Source organism: Diachasma alloeum, unplaced genomic scaffold (assembly GCF_001412515.2).
Source record: "Diachasma alloeum isolate Michigan unplaced genomic scaffold, Dall2.0 Dall_scaffold_00781, whole genome shotgun sequence".
NCBI classification, from domain to species: domain Eukaryota; kingdom Metazoa; phylum Arthropoda; class Insecta; order Hymenoptera; family Braconidae; genus Diachasma; species Diachasma alloeum.
The window spans coordinates 39,451-56,411 of record NW_021680911.1 but is presented as its reverse complement, the minus strand read 5'-3'; the positions used below and the strand labels follow the sequence as shown (position 1 = coordinate 56,411).

The 16,961-nt window shown below is 42.9% G+C and overlaps 2 protein-coding genes across 2 annotated transcripts; both read left to right on the top strand.

The window, feature by feature from the left end:
* The first annotated feature begins 2,670 nt into the window (after nucleotides 1–2,670).
* Nucleotides 2,671–3,475, top strand: LOC107044656. The gene is given in 2 exon segments (XM_029126567.1): nucleotides 2,671–2,795; nucleotides 2,899–3,475. Coding segments are annotated over 2 exon segments (702 nt in total).
* Nucleotides 3,476–10,303: 6,828 nt separating this feature from the next.
* On the top strand, nucleotides 10,304–16,203 carry LOC107044655. The gene is made up of 4 exons (XM_015266604.1): nucleotides 10,304–10,678; nucleotides 10,749–11,841; nucleotides 11,903–13,508; nucleotides 13,878–16,203. Exons 1-4 carry the CDS (start codon nucleotides 10,304–10,306, stop codon nucleotides 16,201–16,203), a joined length of 5,400 nt encoding a protein of 1,799 aa, XP_015122090.1.
* The last annotated feature ends 758 nt before the right edge of the window (nucleotides 16,204–16,961 follow it).

Sequence of the window (16,961 nt, the reverse complement as noted above, 5' to 3'; positions counted from 1 at the left end):
GGGGGGGGGGGGGGGGGGGGGGGTGGAAACTCACATTCTGATTTTTTTAATATAAAAAAATATTTTCATTCCAGAGGTTGGAATCGACGTACATTTTTCAATTAAAAAATGTTCACGGGCACTCCCTCAACCCCCCCCCAACAAGATTTGATTCATTCGGTGTAGGGTTGAGGGGGAGGGGGGTTGGAAATCGTAAATTTTTAGATTTCTTTTGTGAAAAATTTTTTGTTCATTCCAGGGGTAGAAACCCTACCTACATTTTTCAACTAAAAAATGTCCAGGGGCAACCCCTCAACACTAAAGAATATTCGAATCATTGCGAGTAGGGAAAAGGGGTTATGGGGGTCGGAAACCCCATAGTTTTTTATTATTTTAGTGTAAAAAATTATTTTTATTCCAGGGGTTGGAACCAACCAACATTTTTCAACTGAAACATGTTCAGAAGCACCCCCTGCACCCCTCTACAAAATCCAACTCATTCGGAGTAGGGCAAAGGGTGGTGGGGGTAGAAACCCTAAATTTGTCTTTTTTTAGTGAAAAAAAATTATTTTCATTCCAAGGGTTAGAATCAACCAACATTTTTCAACTGAAAAATGTTCCGAGGCAACCCCTCCGCCCCTTAAAAAAATATCCGACTCATTCGGAGTAGGCTCGAGGGGTGTGGGGGGGGGGATGGAAATCGTAAATTTTAAGATTTTTTTTGTAAAAAAATTTTTTTCTTCATTCCAGGGGTACGAAACCTACCTACATTTTTCAACTAAAAAATGTCCACGGGCAACCCCTCAACCCCCTAAAGAATATTCGACTCATTGCGAGTAGGGAAAATGGGTGATGGGGGTCGGAAACCCCACAGTTTTTTATTATTTTAGTATAAAAAATTATTTTTATTCCAGGAGTTGGAACCTGCGGACATTTTTCAACTGAAAAATGTTCAGAGGCACCCCTCCGCCCCTCAAAAAAGATCCGACTCATTCGGAGTAGGGCAAAGAAGTGGTGGGGGTAGAAACCCTAAATTTGTATTATTTAGGGTTTCCACCTCCCATCGCCCCTTTACCCTGCTCCCAATGAGTCGAATATTTTTTGGGGGGTTTAGGGGGTGCCCCTGTACATTTTTTCAGTTGAAAAATATAAGTTGGTTCCAACCCCTGGAATGAAATATTTTTTTTTTACTAAAAAAATCTAAAAGTTTAGGGTTTCCACCCCCATCGCCCCTTTCGCCTACACCGAATGAGTCGAATCTTTTTGGGTGGGTTGAGGGGGTGCCCGTGGCATTTTTTATTTGGAAACTGTAGGTATATTTCAACCCCTGGAATGAATATAAATTTTTTTCCTAAAAAAAATCTAACAATGTGGGGTTTCCACCTCCCATTACCCCTTTGCTCTGCTCCGAAAAAGTCAAATATTTTTTGGGGGGTTGAGGGGGGTCCCCTTCTATCAGGGGGTGCCATCTCAACCCTTTTCATCCCCCCCTTCGCCCCCCAAATGACCATCTGACAACATTGAATCTCAAATGGTCGTTTCAGCACGGGAGGGAGTGAGACAGTCATAAAAATGACCATCTCACTCCCACTTATGCACTATATCATACGAGAAGCACCCGAGGGCTCAGACTCCTACATACGATTCTGAGGCCAATTCGCATCAACTCGGTTTGTCCCCGAGTTGATGGTGGCGCTATCTGCCAGATTTCAGTGGAGCTAAAATCTCCAGAAATTGACAGGTGATTACCTCAGTTGCGGGGATACTGATTACGTGCGAACAAAGACAAAAAAATTCAATATTGGGCCCAAACGAAAGGTCAGAATATTCGACGCGTCGGTAATTATGTCTCAAGTGTGTGTTGCTTCCGTACAAATTATAATAAGTGTTTGTTCTGGGCGCAGAATTCAGCCGCCATATTGTTTTGTTAATTGAAAAAATTAGTGAATTTCGGGGTACATTAAATGCTCATCATTACTTACTAATCATAATTATTTGCCCCCAAGACCTAATTACCGACATGTGACAGGATATTATCTTTCATTTGATCCCTAAATCATAATTTTTCATGCGTTTTTCCGCCCGCTATTAGTATCCCCGTAAACGAGTATAATGAGCATGGATTCTGGGGGATTCTGGAAAATCTAGAGATACAAATAAAAAAAAATTTTTGCATGCCGGGCCTTAAGGTTGAATAATACAATATCCTTTTAAATTAGATTTTTCTCGTTACAGAAATTCAAGCGCAGAATAAGTGGAAAGCTCTTGCAAAAAAAATTCAAAGGTGAACATTCCCGCGTTCAACTTCACCGATCGGGCGACGGTCTAGAGGACACTTACGTGTCGAATTGGCCCTACTACCAATCACTATCATTTTTAGCCAGCTTTGTACTTTCCAATCCATCAACTGGAAACTTGAACAGCGTTGTGATGTAAAGTCGTTGTTGATGTAAAACATAATAATAAGATAACCTCAAATGTTTAATGAAAGAAAAAAATTATTGTTTTTTACGTCAATTGGTTTATATTGCGCTATTACATTATTTGGGATAGTCAACAATGAATTCAGAGTTCATGAACCGAAAGTATAGTAATAGAACTCACGAACTCAACAATAGTCGTTCTACCAATGGAGAATACATCACGTTGTTTCCTGCGCTTAGAAAGAATCCTGGAAACTTTATTAAGTATATGAGAATGAGTGTCTTTACTTTTGATTATATTCTGTCAAAAATTAGTCCCTCGCTGATGAAGAAGTGGTGTAACTTACACGCTCAACCAATTATGCCGGAAGAAAGATTGGTTTTGACGCTCAGGTAATTTGTATTATGCTGATTTAAGCGTTTTATTTTGAAATAAAGTAAGTTTAAATTTTATATCATTTTATATGTATATTAATTACGGGTTTTAACTTTTCAGGTTTTTAGCGATAGGAAGTACGTATTCTGAATTGGCGTTTTCCTTCAAGATGGGAATCAAAACTGTTTCTGTGATCATATCTGAGACAATGAATGTCCTATGGTCGACACTGGCATCGTTATATATGCCAGTTCCTTCCATCAGTGACTTCATTAAAATATCTCAGGATTTTCAAAAGAAATGGAACTTCCCGCATTGCATAGGATCAATTGATGGACGTCACGTAGCTGTAAAAAAGCCACATAATTCTGGGAAACTGTATTATAACTATAAGAGGTACTATTCTATTGTTTTACAAGCTGTGGTCGACGCCAACTACAGATACGTCATTATAGATGTAGGAGGATTTGGCAGTCAACATGATTCGGCAACTTTCAAAGCTTCTCGGCTTTATAAAGCTTTAATACAAAAAAAAAATTCATATACCACAAGCTAGTAAAGTAGAAAATTCAAACCTATACCTGCCATATTTTTTCGTAGGAGATGGAGCGTACCCTATATCCGAGATTTTAATGAAGCCGTATCGTGGTATTCATCTATCACAAGCACAAAAAATATTCAACAAGCGATTGTCTAAAGCTCGTGTCGTTGTAGAAAATGCGTTTGCTCTAACTAGCCAGAAATGGCGTATTTATTACACTAATGTAGATAACAGTCCAAAAATCATAAATTTAATAATAAAAACTACATGTTTATTGCATAACGTCATCATCGATTTGGAGCACCAAAATAATGTTCACAATGTTAATGTAGAAATGTCAATCGATGATGATGATGCGCTTATAGAAGCTATAAAGGGTGAAGATATACGCAATGTACTCGCGATCCATTTGATAAATAACCTCTAAACGTTACGTTAAGTTGTTTCAAATCATCAGTAGCGATGCGCACCCTTAACTACTGTATTATTTGTATGTGAACGCTTTCTGAAGGTCCTCGAAAAACAAATTCTTATAATTTTATTAGAGAAATTTGGTTTATTGCTTAAATTAAATATTATAATATTATCATAATTTTACTTGTCACAGGAGCTCCACAATTTTGAAAACTTAAATTCTGGTTCTCTTTGTTTCATTGAAATTCACCCTTTTAAGCCACTCGTATACAAACATTAGAAAAAATTATTAATAAAAGTATTCTTAATGAACTTAATTCTCAATAACTGAAATTTAGTCTAGACCTTAAATTAAATATTACATAGAAAGAGTGATATAATTTGAAAAATTTAAATCTTATACCAAAGAAACACGGTATACAATATTACTAAAAATCACCCAGAGAAACTGCGTGGAACTTATTGCGAGTAGATTTCATCTGCTACTTCTTTTTCGGTGTAGGTGAAGTTCTTCAGGCTCTTCCCGGATTTAGCGAGCTTCTCCATCGTCTTGTTGAAGGCTCTTGATAACGAAAATTTTAGCACGAAACTATTAAACTGATTTATTATATTGATGCAGTATTTGAGTATCAGGGACCACCTTTTCACTTGTCACAGGAGCTCCCCAATTTTGAAGACTTGAATTGTGGTTCTCTTTGTTTCCTTGAAATTCAGCCTGAGAATCGTGAAGAAACAATCCTTTTGAGCCACTCATACAATTATTCGTGATGGGTCCTTCAGGGAAAGAAGCAGTCGGCTGAGTCATCTTTGCAGGACGTTCCAAAGTTGAACTTATGTCTTGGGTAAGCGCTAGGCTTGGTGGAATTTACCCTGATACACGTTCACAATTTACTGCAGTAGAGGGATTAACGTTAGATGCCGGCATTTGTCTTGGGACAAAGTCAGGGCCCACTGCAGAAAAGGCATGGGTTGATGGAATTTGCCTTGTTATCGATTCAGGGCTCACTATAGTAGACGGATGAGAGTTAGATGCAGGAATTGGCCTTGAAATTCCACCTTGACCGTACCACTCCTGATTTTCTATGGAATGAAGCTGGCGCTGTCTAGGGTATGGAAGTACCTGTTGCTCGTAAATATGGTCATTCCACTTCCATGCTGGACGAGGAGTATATGCATAGCGGTCGTAGCCAAGTCGCATCATTTCTGAAAATTACATTCAACTATTTATTATTGATATTAAGACTTGATCGTTTTTTTTGTTTAACATTCAGAAATACAATTAAGAAAAAAAGTAAATTATTTGAATATTATAAAATTGGTTAAGAATATTTACCGCTATTTCGCTGTTCGATTTCACGTTCTCTTGCAGTGGGCTTATACTTCTTTTCCATCTTAATAGATATATTGGGCTGAAAGTATGGCCGAGGTGGATACGAACTTACAATCTGGCAGTCTAAAAAAAGGGTATAATCGTATATACAATTTCAATTTTAATAATTCATCAATTATGTTACTGTTCGTACCATCATCTTCGTCCATTATTTATCTCTTCCTTTTTGGTGGTGCTGGAGTACTTGGTGCTACAGACCTTTCTTCAACTGTGCAGTCGTTGATTGATTTCCACGTAGCATTTTTGTAGGCATAATTAAATATTACCCGTGATACATCATTACGACAGAGCAGGATGTCCTCTTTACTGACTTCTCTTAGTGTTGACAGTAGTGTTTCAAAGAAAGCCATATTGTGTTTGTCCAGTTCTGCTGAACTGCTTACACCTGCATTGTTGGTCAAAGATTTCTCCAACAATGCGTATTTCTCGCTGTGCATACGCAGTATCTCCTCAGCAATGTCGCTTTGTTTTTTATTCATTTCTTGGCCGACTTCCTTACAGTCTAATTCCCCAATCTCAATGGTGGTTAGCGGCTTTACATCAGCCACGCTGTCCAAGTTTCCAGTTGATGGATTGGGAAGTATAGAGCTGGCTAAAAATGATAGCGATTGGTAGTAGGGCCAATTCGACACATAAGTGTTCTCTAGACCGTCGCCCGATCGGTGAAGTTGAACGCGGGAATGTTCACCTTTGAACTTTTTAACAAGAGCTTTTCACTTATTCTGCGCTTAAAATTCTGTAACGAGAAAAATCTAATCTAAAATGGTATTGTATTATTCAACCTTAAGTTACATTCATCCTAAAGGCCCGGTTGCCTGGAACAGCGCGGCTTCGACGAGTATCATTCGATTGCGTACATGAGAGTTCGATTGCAAACGGGCGGGTAAATCTCAACTACGAATGAGAAAGAACTTAAATTTCGGAAATTTGCGTTTTGACAAATATCCTTTTAAATAATCGCGACGACGAATTGTCATAAATGCTAATTTTTCTCGCGATTTCGTGCAAGCGATCGCTCTCTCATGAATTCCAGTTTACAGCCATTGTGCTGCCTTAGATCTTTTTTTGTAGCTGTACACGGCACCGCATTTTACTTTGTTTACCTCATTACAAAGAAAGATCTAACGTGCTGCCGTGAGAAATTAACAAAGGAGGAGCTACATTTTTTTCGAATTCAATGAGTTTCGATGTCGTAATAACGAAAGAGAATTTCCATAAACCACACTATTATAACCTCGTGACAATCGCGGTCGCGTGAGAGTGTAACGGTGAAAAAACAAAAGTATACTTACTCGATACACGGATATTAACTGCTACTTTATCCCACTCGGTGCCGACGAGACCCTTCAATCGATGCTCGTTCAGCGACTTGTTCCAGATAACTGGCCTACGTTGAACTTCTTCGATAAGTTGTGGCACTTTATTCTTGTCCATGTCCAACAACGCACTATCGCGAGTCTAATGAGAATTTGCCGGGAATCGTGTTTCAACCGGCACAGACAGTGCGGCATTGCCAAGTTTCGCCAGACTGCGTACGCACGAGCTCAGTCGTCAATCGGTCGGTAATGTAGGTAGGCTCTGAATATCGAGCTGACCGAGTATATATCGATCGAGCACAAGAGCTGCTCGTGCGCGACAGAAGTTGATCGGTGTACATCGAAAGAGCTCGGATTAGCACCGAATGATGCTCGAGCGGATCTCGGACGACGCTCGAGTGAATCTCGAACGATGCTTGAGCGGCCCTCGAACAATAACAGAGCGTGACGCAAACAGAAGTCGCGCTGCTCTAAAATTTCGAGGAACCGCCATAAAGGTTGTAATCACGGGGCGACTAATGTAGTAATGTGTGTGTAGTAATGTCTGATTTCATAGGTTTGTATTTGTGTGTATACGCGTATGTGTGCGAAGAGAAGAAAGTGAGAGAGAGGGAGAGAGAGAGAGGTTATATCTATCTCTTTTCCCTATTAAGTGAGCTGGTTCGATTTAAATAAATTACCGCTCGATTATTGCTTGGATGCTGGCACAACTGTCATGCGATTGTGTACAGGCGTTTAATAAATAAATTTGAATTGAACAAATCTATTTGAGGCGTATAAAGATTTTCTCAAATTTTAAGAAGAGTATCGATAAAACTGTTCGATGCCGAATCTGGTTTAAGTGGAATTAGTAAGCGATGGGCGAGATAAAAACGGATTTTCCGGGAGCGTGAGAAGGTCCAGAAATCACTACACGTGGCGTTGGTCACAAAAGTCAATTTAATTTGAAGTCAAAAAAATTATACGTGTGAGATTTAATTAATTGAGAAGGTCAAGAATATTAGCGCGGGTCACAAAATGATTAACACAGTTCAAAGAACTAAATGGCGCAGAGCAACTAATTCGCGCAACAATAGAAAAATTCGCAGAACGACATGTACACCGTACGATGGCCGATATGCAAATGAGGCCGATTGAAAGACCGCAAGGTGGCAGGTGTCGATAATCGTGGGTCCAAACGTGCCCCAATTTAAATGAGGGCATTCGCTGGACACCTGTCCATCAAGTGGCGCCTCAGGTGTCAGAGGTGAGAGGCCACTGGTCAGTTCAGTCGGTTGCGCAGGTCAGTCCTGAGAAGCCATGCAAGCATGCGAGAGGAGCGAGTGTGCGTGAGTGTGCGTGTGCGAAAAACAATTCCGTGGAAAACCGAACAAAAACTATGTATTAAAATACCGATCACATTTCAGTTATAGAAAAATATAATTGAAATATCGAATTCCCTCTGCATGCCTCATTGCGAGTAAACGTTAATCTGAATGTTCTCATTAATCAATAAGGCCCGTTTCGATTTATTTTCAAGTAATATCGATTCCATCTTCATCACTTAATTATATTTTAGCTTGTTATAAACGCAAAGATTTTTTTATCTATTACTCCTTGATTATCTCTGCATGCACGGTCAGACAGTTAATTCAAATTTTTCATGCTAATCATCTGCAATAGATCATATAATAGATATAAGAGCTCGCTAGAGTACAAAACAATGTGATAATTCTTGTAGTATCCTTTGTGTCTCTAGGAGTACAAAAAATGTGCACGTTTTCGACTATATTCAATATATTATAGATCTAAGGCCTCGTAAAAATTGTTTACGAAAACGGTCACACTTGGACTTTCGGAAAAGAGATCCGCTTCTTTTTTAAACTTTATGCAGGGTGTCCCATTTGAAACAATGCACCCAAATATCTTCTAAGGGGGGCAAGTGACAGGAAATTTTCAGGAATCTAAGTTGTAGGGTTCCGAGGAGGACATTTGATGTATGCATTTTTTTGAGCTTTCACGATCATACTTGCAAGCTGCAAGCATAAGGAGCTTTTTTTAAAATGGCAATCGCATTTTTTACCCCAATGAAACTTATTCTCCTTGATGAGTTGTTTTCAAATACCTCATCATTCATGTGAACTCGTTCAATTTTACTCGGAGAATGCGACGAAAATGAGTTCTGTTATCAAACTAAAGATTCAGACTTTTTTAGCGTGACCCAGGATGCACCACGTGGAGGTAAAGTCTGCTCGCATCCCTTGCGCTGAAAAAAAAGGAGGAAAAATAGCGCAAACATGTGTGGAAGTTCATGCGCTCATGAGTTCATGAGTTGTTCAATGTTCCCACCGTTAACTTGCAAGCACAACTCAATTCGGCGGCGGAAATTTCCAACAACCCTTCGAAGAACTTGGGGCGTAATACTTGCAATAGCCTCCCTGATACGTCTCTATAAGTCAACCGGAGTGGTCGGCCGATTCACGTAAACAGCTTCTTTGACGAAGCCCCACAGGTAGTAGTCAAGCGGCGTGAGATCCAGTGATCGTGGAGGCCATGAAATGTAAAGACCCCGACCCATCAAACGATTCGGGAGCGAATCATTCAGATGATCCCTCACAGTTCGAGCGAAATGAGGTGGAGCGCCATCCTGCTGAAACCACATTCTCTGTCTTATCTGCAAGTTCACGTTCTCCATCAGCGCTGGCAACTGATTACGCAAGAATTCCAGGTAGCTTTGTCCGGTGACATTACCATAAAAAAAGTATGGACCTATCACTTACTAATCGACGATACCGCTGATGATCAATGTGTTGAGTCCAGTGAGGATTTTCTCTTGACCAATAATGACAATTCTGTAGCAAAGCGGTAATCCGGTTTATGTCGATTTAGACTATTGGTCAGTTTTTAACGAATATCTCGGAATCTAAAGAAGATAGTTATGTTTGTGTAATAACCTTGTTTGAAACGCAACCCAACCTCTCCAAGACCAAGGTCGATCAGTTCGGCCAATTACGAAAATCATCGGTCTTTTCCGGGTCAACGCTCAGGTCTAGTAGAGTCACCGTAAATCAACGCGAGTCAGTATAAAACGATCGGCCATATAGTCTGTTTTAATTAGAGTTCAACTCCGTATTTGAGTAACGCGCAGAGTGTAGACACGTTCAGTACATTAACGTCTATTAGCTCGGCGATAGAAATTCAGCAAAGAGAAAATCACGTTATTTATTGGCCATTTAACCAGTGACTCAACAGTGCAAAAACTATAAACAATTAAAATTAATTCAGTACGATTAACTAGTGACAAGGTGTTTTGTAAATTTGACAAAGCATGGTTTGAACGCGAGAATAAATTAACGTTCATATTAGGTCAAGACTCTCAACAATTATTTCACACCGACGATCCTCTAATCTCCCAATCCACCCTAAATCTAGTTCCTCCCCAAACATTGGTCCTTCGAGCCGGATTTGGGAGTAATTAGTGTGATCGGATTCGGGTGAATTTAAAAAGACGCCTCGTGTAACGAACTTTCGGGGTCTACACGAGTCGGTCAACGGATAGAGTCTCAACGGACAAAGAGTATTTGTGCTATTATTTTCTCTTGGCGGTAATCCGAAGTGTAAACATCAGCGTCTCAAAGTGGTGAAAAGGTTCGTGAGAGTTCGGGATTTATGAGTACTGCCGAAGGACCTCAACGCTGGGCCAGTGCGCTCAGCAACAGGCGGCCTTCCAAGCGACGCCTTACCGACACAACGCAAACATCTACGGTCGGTAACGCTTCGACAGTACGACAACGGTTGGTAACGCATCGACAGTCGATACATCACCGACATCCGAAGCCACTCAACAAGGAATTCTCAGGCAAGTAGACTTTCAATTACATCATCATGTCTGATCCAGATACCGTAATTGAACAACAAGCCGTAGATAATCAACAAGATACTAGAGGCGCAGCGGCACAACCAACGAAGACAGAACCTCCACCATCAACAATTCCGAAAGTTGTAATCAGCGAGACTGAAGACGAAGCCAACATCCCGAGTACTCAACGAATTCAGCACATCAAGACGAGATACTCGGAGGTGATAGGGCTACCCGCTGCAGGTCTCACTATGCATCAAGAGATTCTACTGAGGCAGCTAAAGTTCAGAGTGGAGAGCATCACCCACATTTATGAGGAGCTCACCACCACGATCATGAATGACGAGGACGTCACCGTGGAAGAGCTGGATGGACAGAAAGAAATCCTTGAGACCTACTGGGCAGAGTTTCTCTCACAGCAGGGAGGCATAATCGAATATCCCCCTCACGATCATCCCTACTTGACTAAAGGAATCAGTCGAACAGACAGCTGCCACAAAGGAGCAAAGTATAAAGCTCATCAGTAAGCTGAAAGGTCGGCTGTCGAAGAAAACTCAACCCGCAAGCAATTCACCAGGCCAAGAACACCCAGACAAGCTCACACGTCTGGATTTGAAGGCTTTCGACGGCACCCCATCCCAGTGGAAGGAATTCAGAGATCTCTTCACCTCGCTGGTCGGTACCAAATCAACAATCGCACCAGTGGAGAAGTTGATTAGGCTCAAAAGCAGCCTCAGAGGACCTCCAGCTACTCTCATATCGACATTGTACATCAACGACCGGAATTATGAAAAGGCTTGGCAGAAGCTCAAGGCGGAATACGATGATCCAAGATTGGTGGCTCAGTACCTGTTCAATCGAATACTGCAGCTACCAAAAATCACCAAGGCAACTCAGGAGAAACTCAACCACAACACAGCAGCAGCAGTCGAGTCGCTAGACCAGCTACGAGAGGTAGTCGGTCTCTCAGATGCGAACTTGATTGAACAGATGATCGCCCACCTGCTGAGGAGATCATTAGATGCAGAAACCCTCAAGCAGTGGGAATTGAAACTGGGAGACTCCAGAGACTTTCCCAGTCTGAAGGAATTCGTCGGATTCGTCGAAGCCTGCGGCAGAGGAATCAACGCAGGATCAGAGCTTCATGCAACACAGGAAACCAACATCGCCGACAGGAAATCACCGAAGAAGAAGAAGAGCTCTTACGCAGCAGCTACTCAACAAGACAGCAACGCTGAGAGGCTTCTTCCGAGAAACTGTTGTGCCATGTGTAAGGAAAAACACTTCATCGCTGAGTGCCAGAAATTCAGGGAGTTGCCCCCAGTAAAGAGGAATAGCGTGGTCATAAGCAATGGCCTCTGCTTCAGCTGTCTGGGACCTCACCGAAAGACGAAGTGTTTCTCAACGAAAAGATGTCAACAATGTCAGGGCAACCACCACACTTTAATTCATGGAGGAAGCGAGTACACCAACGCTCCACCACGAACTCGACGTGACTTGGAATCAACAGATGTCCCTGCATCAGCAAAAGTCGATCCAGGGCAGAGTACAGACAAGATCACGAGTGAGTGAACGAATTATAGCATAATCAACAAAATAACCTCCTCATTGGTCATTCTCAACAGCTCAACCCAGTACATCAACGGCAACAGTCAACCTCAACAATCAGCGGACCAGTGAGAATGCAGAAACAACTCAACAAGAAGCAGATAAAAAATCAGTGCAGTTAGCAACAGCGCGAGTCAAAGTAAAATCCCCAAAAGGATTCATCAGCAGAGCCAGAGTACTAATTGATCAAGGATCCGAGGTGTCATTTATCTCTGAGAAATTCGTACATCAACTGCACCTCACAAGAACAACAGAAACGTTGGAATTAATAGGAATTGGCGGAGTCAATTCAGGCCACACAAGAGGAAGGGTGTCAGTGACGCTACAAGCAATCAACGGGCCCCAGCAAGTAAAACTCAACGCCCACGTCTTGAAGAAAATCACGGCAATCCTGCCATCATTCTCCTGTGAATCAGTCGACATCGGCTCACTAGAAAATCTTCAACTAGCTGATCAACAGTATCTCCAGTCTGGACCAATAGATATAATAATAGGGGCTGACAACTACGGGCAGATAATTAAAGATGAAGCTGTCAAGTCTAAACAGTCAAGATTAGTTGGCCAACGCACAGCATTTGGTTGGATATTATCAGGTCCAATCAACTGCTCCAGTTGCTCAACGAGGGTCTCCCTATCAGCTGTACGAGAATCTTCAAATGAACGACTACTACAGCTTCTACAAAGGTTTTGGGTCCAGGAAGAATTACCAGTCCAACGTTCAAACAACTCAGAGCTATCACCAGACGAGCTGGAGTGTGAAAAACACTTCAAATCAACACACAGCAGAGATTCAACAGGGCGTTACATTGTGAGGCTCCCATTGAAAACGTCAGCAGAAGCGCTCGGGGAGTCAAAGTTCAAGACTTCACGACAGCTCAAATCAACAGTCAGCAAACTCAACAACAATCAGGAATATGCCCAGCTCTACAAGGAGTTTATCAACGAGTACGAGGCTTTGGGACATATGCAGAGAGCACCCGATTCTCCAGAACCTACCCCAGCCTATTATCTGCCACACCACGGTGTTCTGAGAGAAGAGGTCATCACCACAAAGCTGAGAGTCGTTTTCAACGGCTCCAGTCCCAGCTCATCAGGTATGTCACTCAATGATATATTATATCCTGGTGGAAAATTGCAGATCAACGCCATGGACGTCTTGACATGGATGAGAAAGCACAGACTCGTGTTTGGCACCGACATCGTTAAGATGTTTAGACAGATACGAGTTCACAGGGACGATTGGGACCTCCAGAGAATTTTGTGGATTGATGATAATCAGCAACAAATCTCCTATCAGCTAACCACAGTCACCTACGGTCTCAACTGTTCTCCATGGCTATCTCTGAGAGTTCTTCAACAATTAGCGGAGGATGAGGGTCACCGCTTTCCAGCAGCCGTCGAGACAATCACCAGAGGTCGGTATGTTGGCAACATCTACGGCGGAGCTGAGTCAGCAGCAGAACTCAAGGAGATAGTCTGGCAACTACAAGGACTCTGTCAGGCTGGAGGCTTCGCTCTTCAGAAATGGAGCAGCGATTGCCCACGGCTATTGCACGAGCTCGGATTATCAACAGAGGAAGCCGTAATCCAGTTTGAAGAATCAGTTACCAAAGTTCTTGGAATGTGTTAGCATCAGTCGTCCGACATTCAGGTATAAATCCAGAGACTTCAACACACAGACGATCACCAAGAGGGTTGTATCTTCAGAGATAGCTCAGATCTTCGATCCTTTGGGCTTCATCGCTCCAGTCGTCGTAAAAGGGAAAATTCTCCTACAGGATTTCTGGAAACTCAAATGTAATTGGGATGACCCCCTCCCCACGGAGTACACTCAACGGTGGGAGTCATTTCGCCAGGAACTCACAGAATTGGACNACACTCAACGGTGGGAGTTATTTCGCCAGGAACTCACAGAATTGGACAAAGTTGCTGTACCCAGATGGCTCAATTTAACATCAAAAGAAAGTAACATTCAATTACACGGATTCGCAGATGCTTCAACCGTAGCTATGAGTGCAGTGGTGTACATACGCACCAGGAACATCAACGAGCCAGCTTCAACAGTGATGGTCTGCGCGAAGACAAAGGTAGCACCGATCAAGCGCATGACTATTCCAAGATTAGAGCTTACAGCAGCTCTCTTGTTAATACAACTAGTAGCCTCAACACAGAGTNACGGTGGGAGTTATTTCGCCAGGAACTCACAGAATTGGACAAAGTTGCTATACCCAGATGGCTCAATTTAACATCAAAAGAAAGTAACATTCAATTACACGGATTCGCAGATGCTTCAACCGTAGCTATGAGTGCAGTGGTGTACATACGCACCAGGAACATCAACGAGCCAGCTTCAACAGTGATGGTCTGCGCGAAGACAAAGGTAGCACCGATCAAGCGCATGACTATTCCAAGATTAGAGCTTACAGCAGCTCTCTTGTTAACACAACTAGTAGCCTCAACACAGAGTATGCTTCAGCTCGACCATGCAGAAACTCATCTTTGGTCGGATTCAGCAGTAACACTCGCTTGGATCAGAAGCCACGCATCAACGTGGAAAGATTTCGTCCACAACAGAGTGGTCAAGATTCAGGAAACTCTTCCGAATGCCATCTGGAGACACGTCAGTGGGAAAGAAAATCCAGCCGACTGCGCATCCAGAGGCATATCTCCAAGTCAGCTAGCAGATCATCAACTTTGGTGGTCAGGACCTGAGTGGATTAATCAGGATCCTGAAGAGTGGCCACAATCAATAATTGACGCTCCAGCAATGGACATCCCAGAAGTGGCCAAGGAAGCGAAACCAGCACGAGCACATCCAGTTGCACCAAAGGTCAACGAACTTGCTGAGCTACTCACCAGGTACAGCTCGATGGCTCGGCTTCTAGCAGTAACAGCGACTATCAACAGGGCAATCGACAGATTCAGGAGACTGCCGACGCCCCCGGGACCAGTCCTGTCAACAAGAGAACTCAACGAAGCGAGATTATTCTGGGTAAAAATAACACAAAATCAGTACTTTGTTTCAGCCCTTCGTGTGCTTCAGAGAAATCAAAAGCTACCACGAGGTCACCAATTAGCAAAGCTCACACCAACCCTAGACGAGTTGAACATCATGAGACTTGGGGGACGCCTGAAGAACTCAGACCTACACCCTGAAGAGACACACCCAATAATCTTGCCACGTCAGTCGAGATTCACCACACTGGTGATCGAAGAAGCTCATCGCAGAACCCTCCACGGAGGGACTCAACTCACGCTGGCCTACACCAGACAAAGGTACTGGATAATCGGTGGCAGGGGCACAGTCAGAGCGTACATTCTGCGCTGTGCTATCTGCACCAGACACCGAGGGAAGCAGGCTCAACAACAGATGGGTCAGCTGCCTGCAACCAGAGTATCACCATCCAGAGCATTTCTCCAGACCACGGAAGCTTTCCTAGGAGCCTACAAGAGATTCACCGGAAGACGGGGCATTCCAGCTGTCATGTACAGTGACAATGCCACCACGTTCACCAGCGCAGCAGAAGTTCTAGAAAGGCTCTATCACCAAGCTTCCAGAGAAAATCAACGAATTCAGGCTGCTCTCGCCACCAATGGGACACAATGGAGCTTCTCACCACCTAGAGCCCCTCATTTCGGTGGCAAATGGGAAGCAGCCGTGAAATCAACAAAATATCACCTCAAAAGAGTCCTGGGAAAGACAACACTAACGTTTGAGGAACTCAACACCATAGTGATCCAGATAGAGGCCTGTCTAAACTCCAGGCCAATCTGTCCGATGTCGGACGACCCAGAAGATCTCCAAGTGCTCACACCAGGACATTTTTTGATAGGTGAGCCTCTCCAAGTAATCCCAGAGTCTTCATACGTCAACGAGAACCCCAGCAAAATTCGACGATGGAACCTGGTGACGCAGATAATTCACCAGTTCTGGTCCAGGTGGTCCAAAGTGTGTCTTCAACGGTACCAGTCAATCTACAAGTGGAAGACACGTCAACAGAACATAGAGGTTGACAATATGGTGCTGATGATGGAAGACAGCTTTCCACCAACGCAGTGGCCAATTGCCAGAGTCATAGCAACGAAACCAGGAGCAGATGGGCTTACAAGGGTAGCCAAAGTGAGAATCACCAAGGTAGAAGTCGGCACGCATCCAGACGGGTCACCAAACCTCCAGAACATCAAAACGACCCACTCGGAGTTTGATCAACCAATCGCCACGCTCTGTCTGTTGCCAACAGACCCACCACCACCAGAACAACCTCCAGAAGAAGATCAACTAGAGGACGTAGAAGACCAACAGAACGACAACCAGTAATTCAACAACCCTGATGTTGAATGCCCCCGGGGTGTTTGAAACGCAACCCAACCTCTCCAAGACCAAGGTCGATCAGCTCGGCCAATTACGAAAATCATCGGTGTTTTCCGGGTCAACGCTCAGGTCTAGTAGAGTCACTGTAAATCAATGCGAGTCAGTATAAAACGATCGGCCATATAGTCCGTTTTGATTAGAGTTCAACTCCGTATTTGAGTAACGCGCAGAGTGTAGACACGTTCAGTACATTAACGTCTATTAGCTCGGCGATAGAAATTCAGTAAAGAGAAAATCACATTATTTATTGGCCATTTAACCAGTGACTCAACAGTGCAAAAACTATAAACAATTAAAATTAATTCAGTACGATCAACTAGTGACAAGGTGTTCTGTAAATTTGACAAAGCGTGGTTTGAGAGCGAGAATAAAGTAACGTTCATATTAGGTCAAGACTCTCAACAATTATTTCACAGCGACGATCCTCTAACCTCCCAATCCACCCTAAATCTAGTTCCTCACCAAACAAACCTTTTTTGTAGCTCTTAATTCGCTCTACAAAAAAGGTTATAATGACAATTTCGCTATTTCTCTTAGGTTCGGAGATATTCTTCGAAAACTCAGCGAAGAGCTGAGTCGACTTGACCCGGTTTACCGCTTCGCTACTGAATTGTGTCGATTCAACGAACCACTACTCTGGAACGTTGCCTCATCACTGAAAAGAACGTACTGGAAAAAATTCGGATCTTCATTCAGTCTTTGCA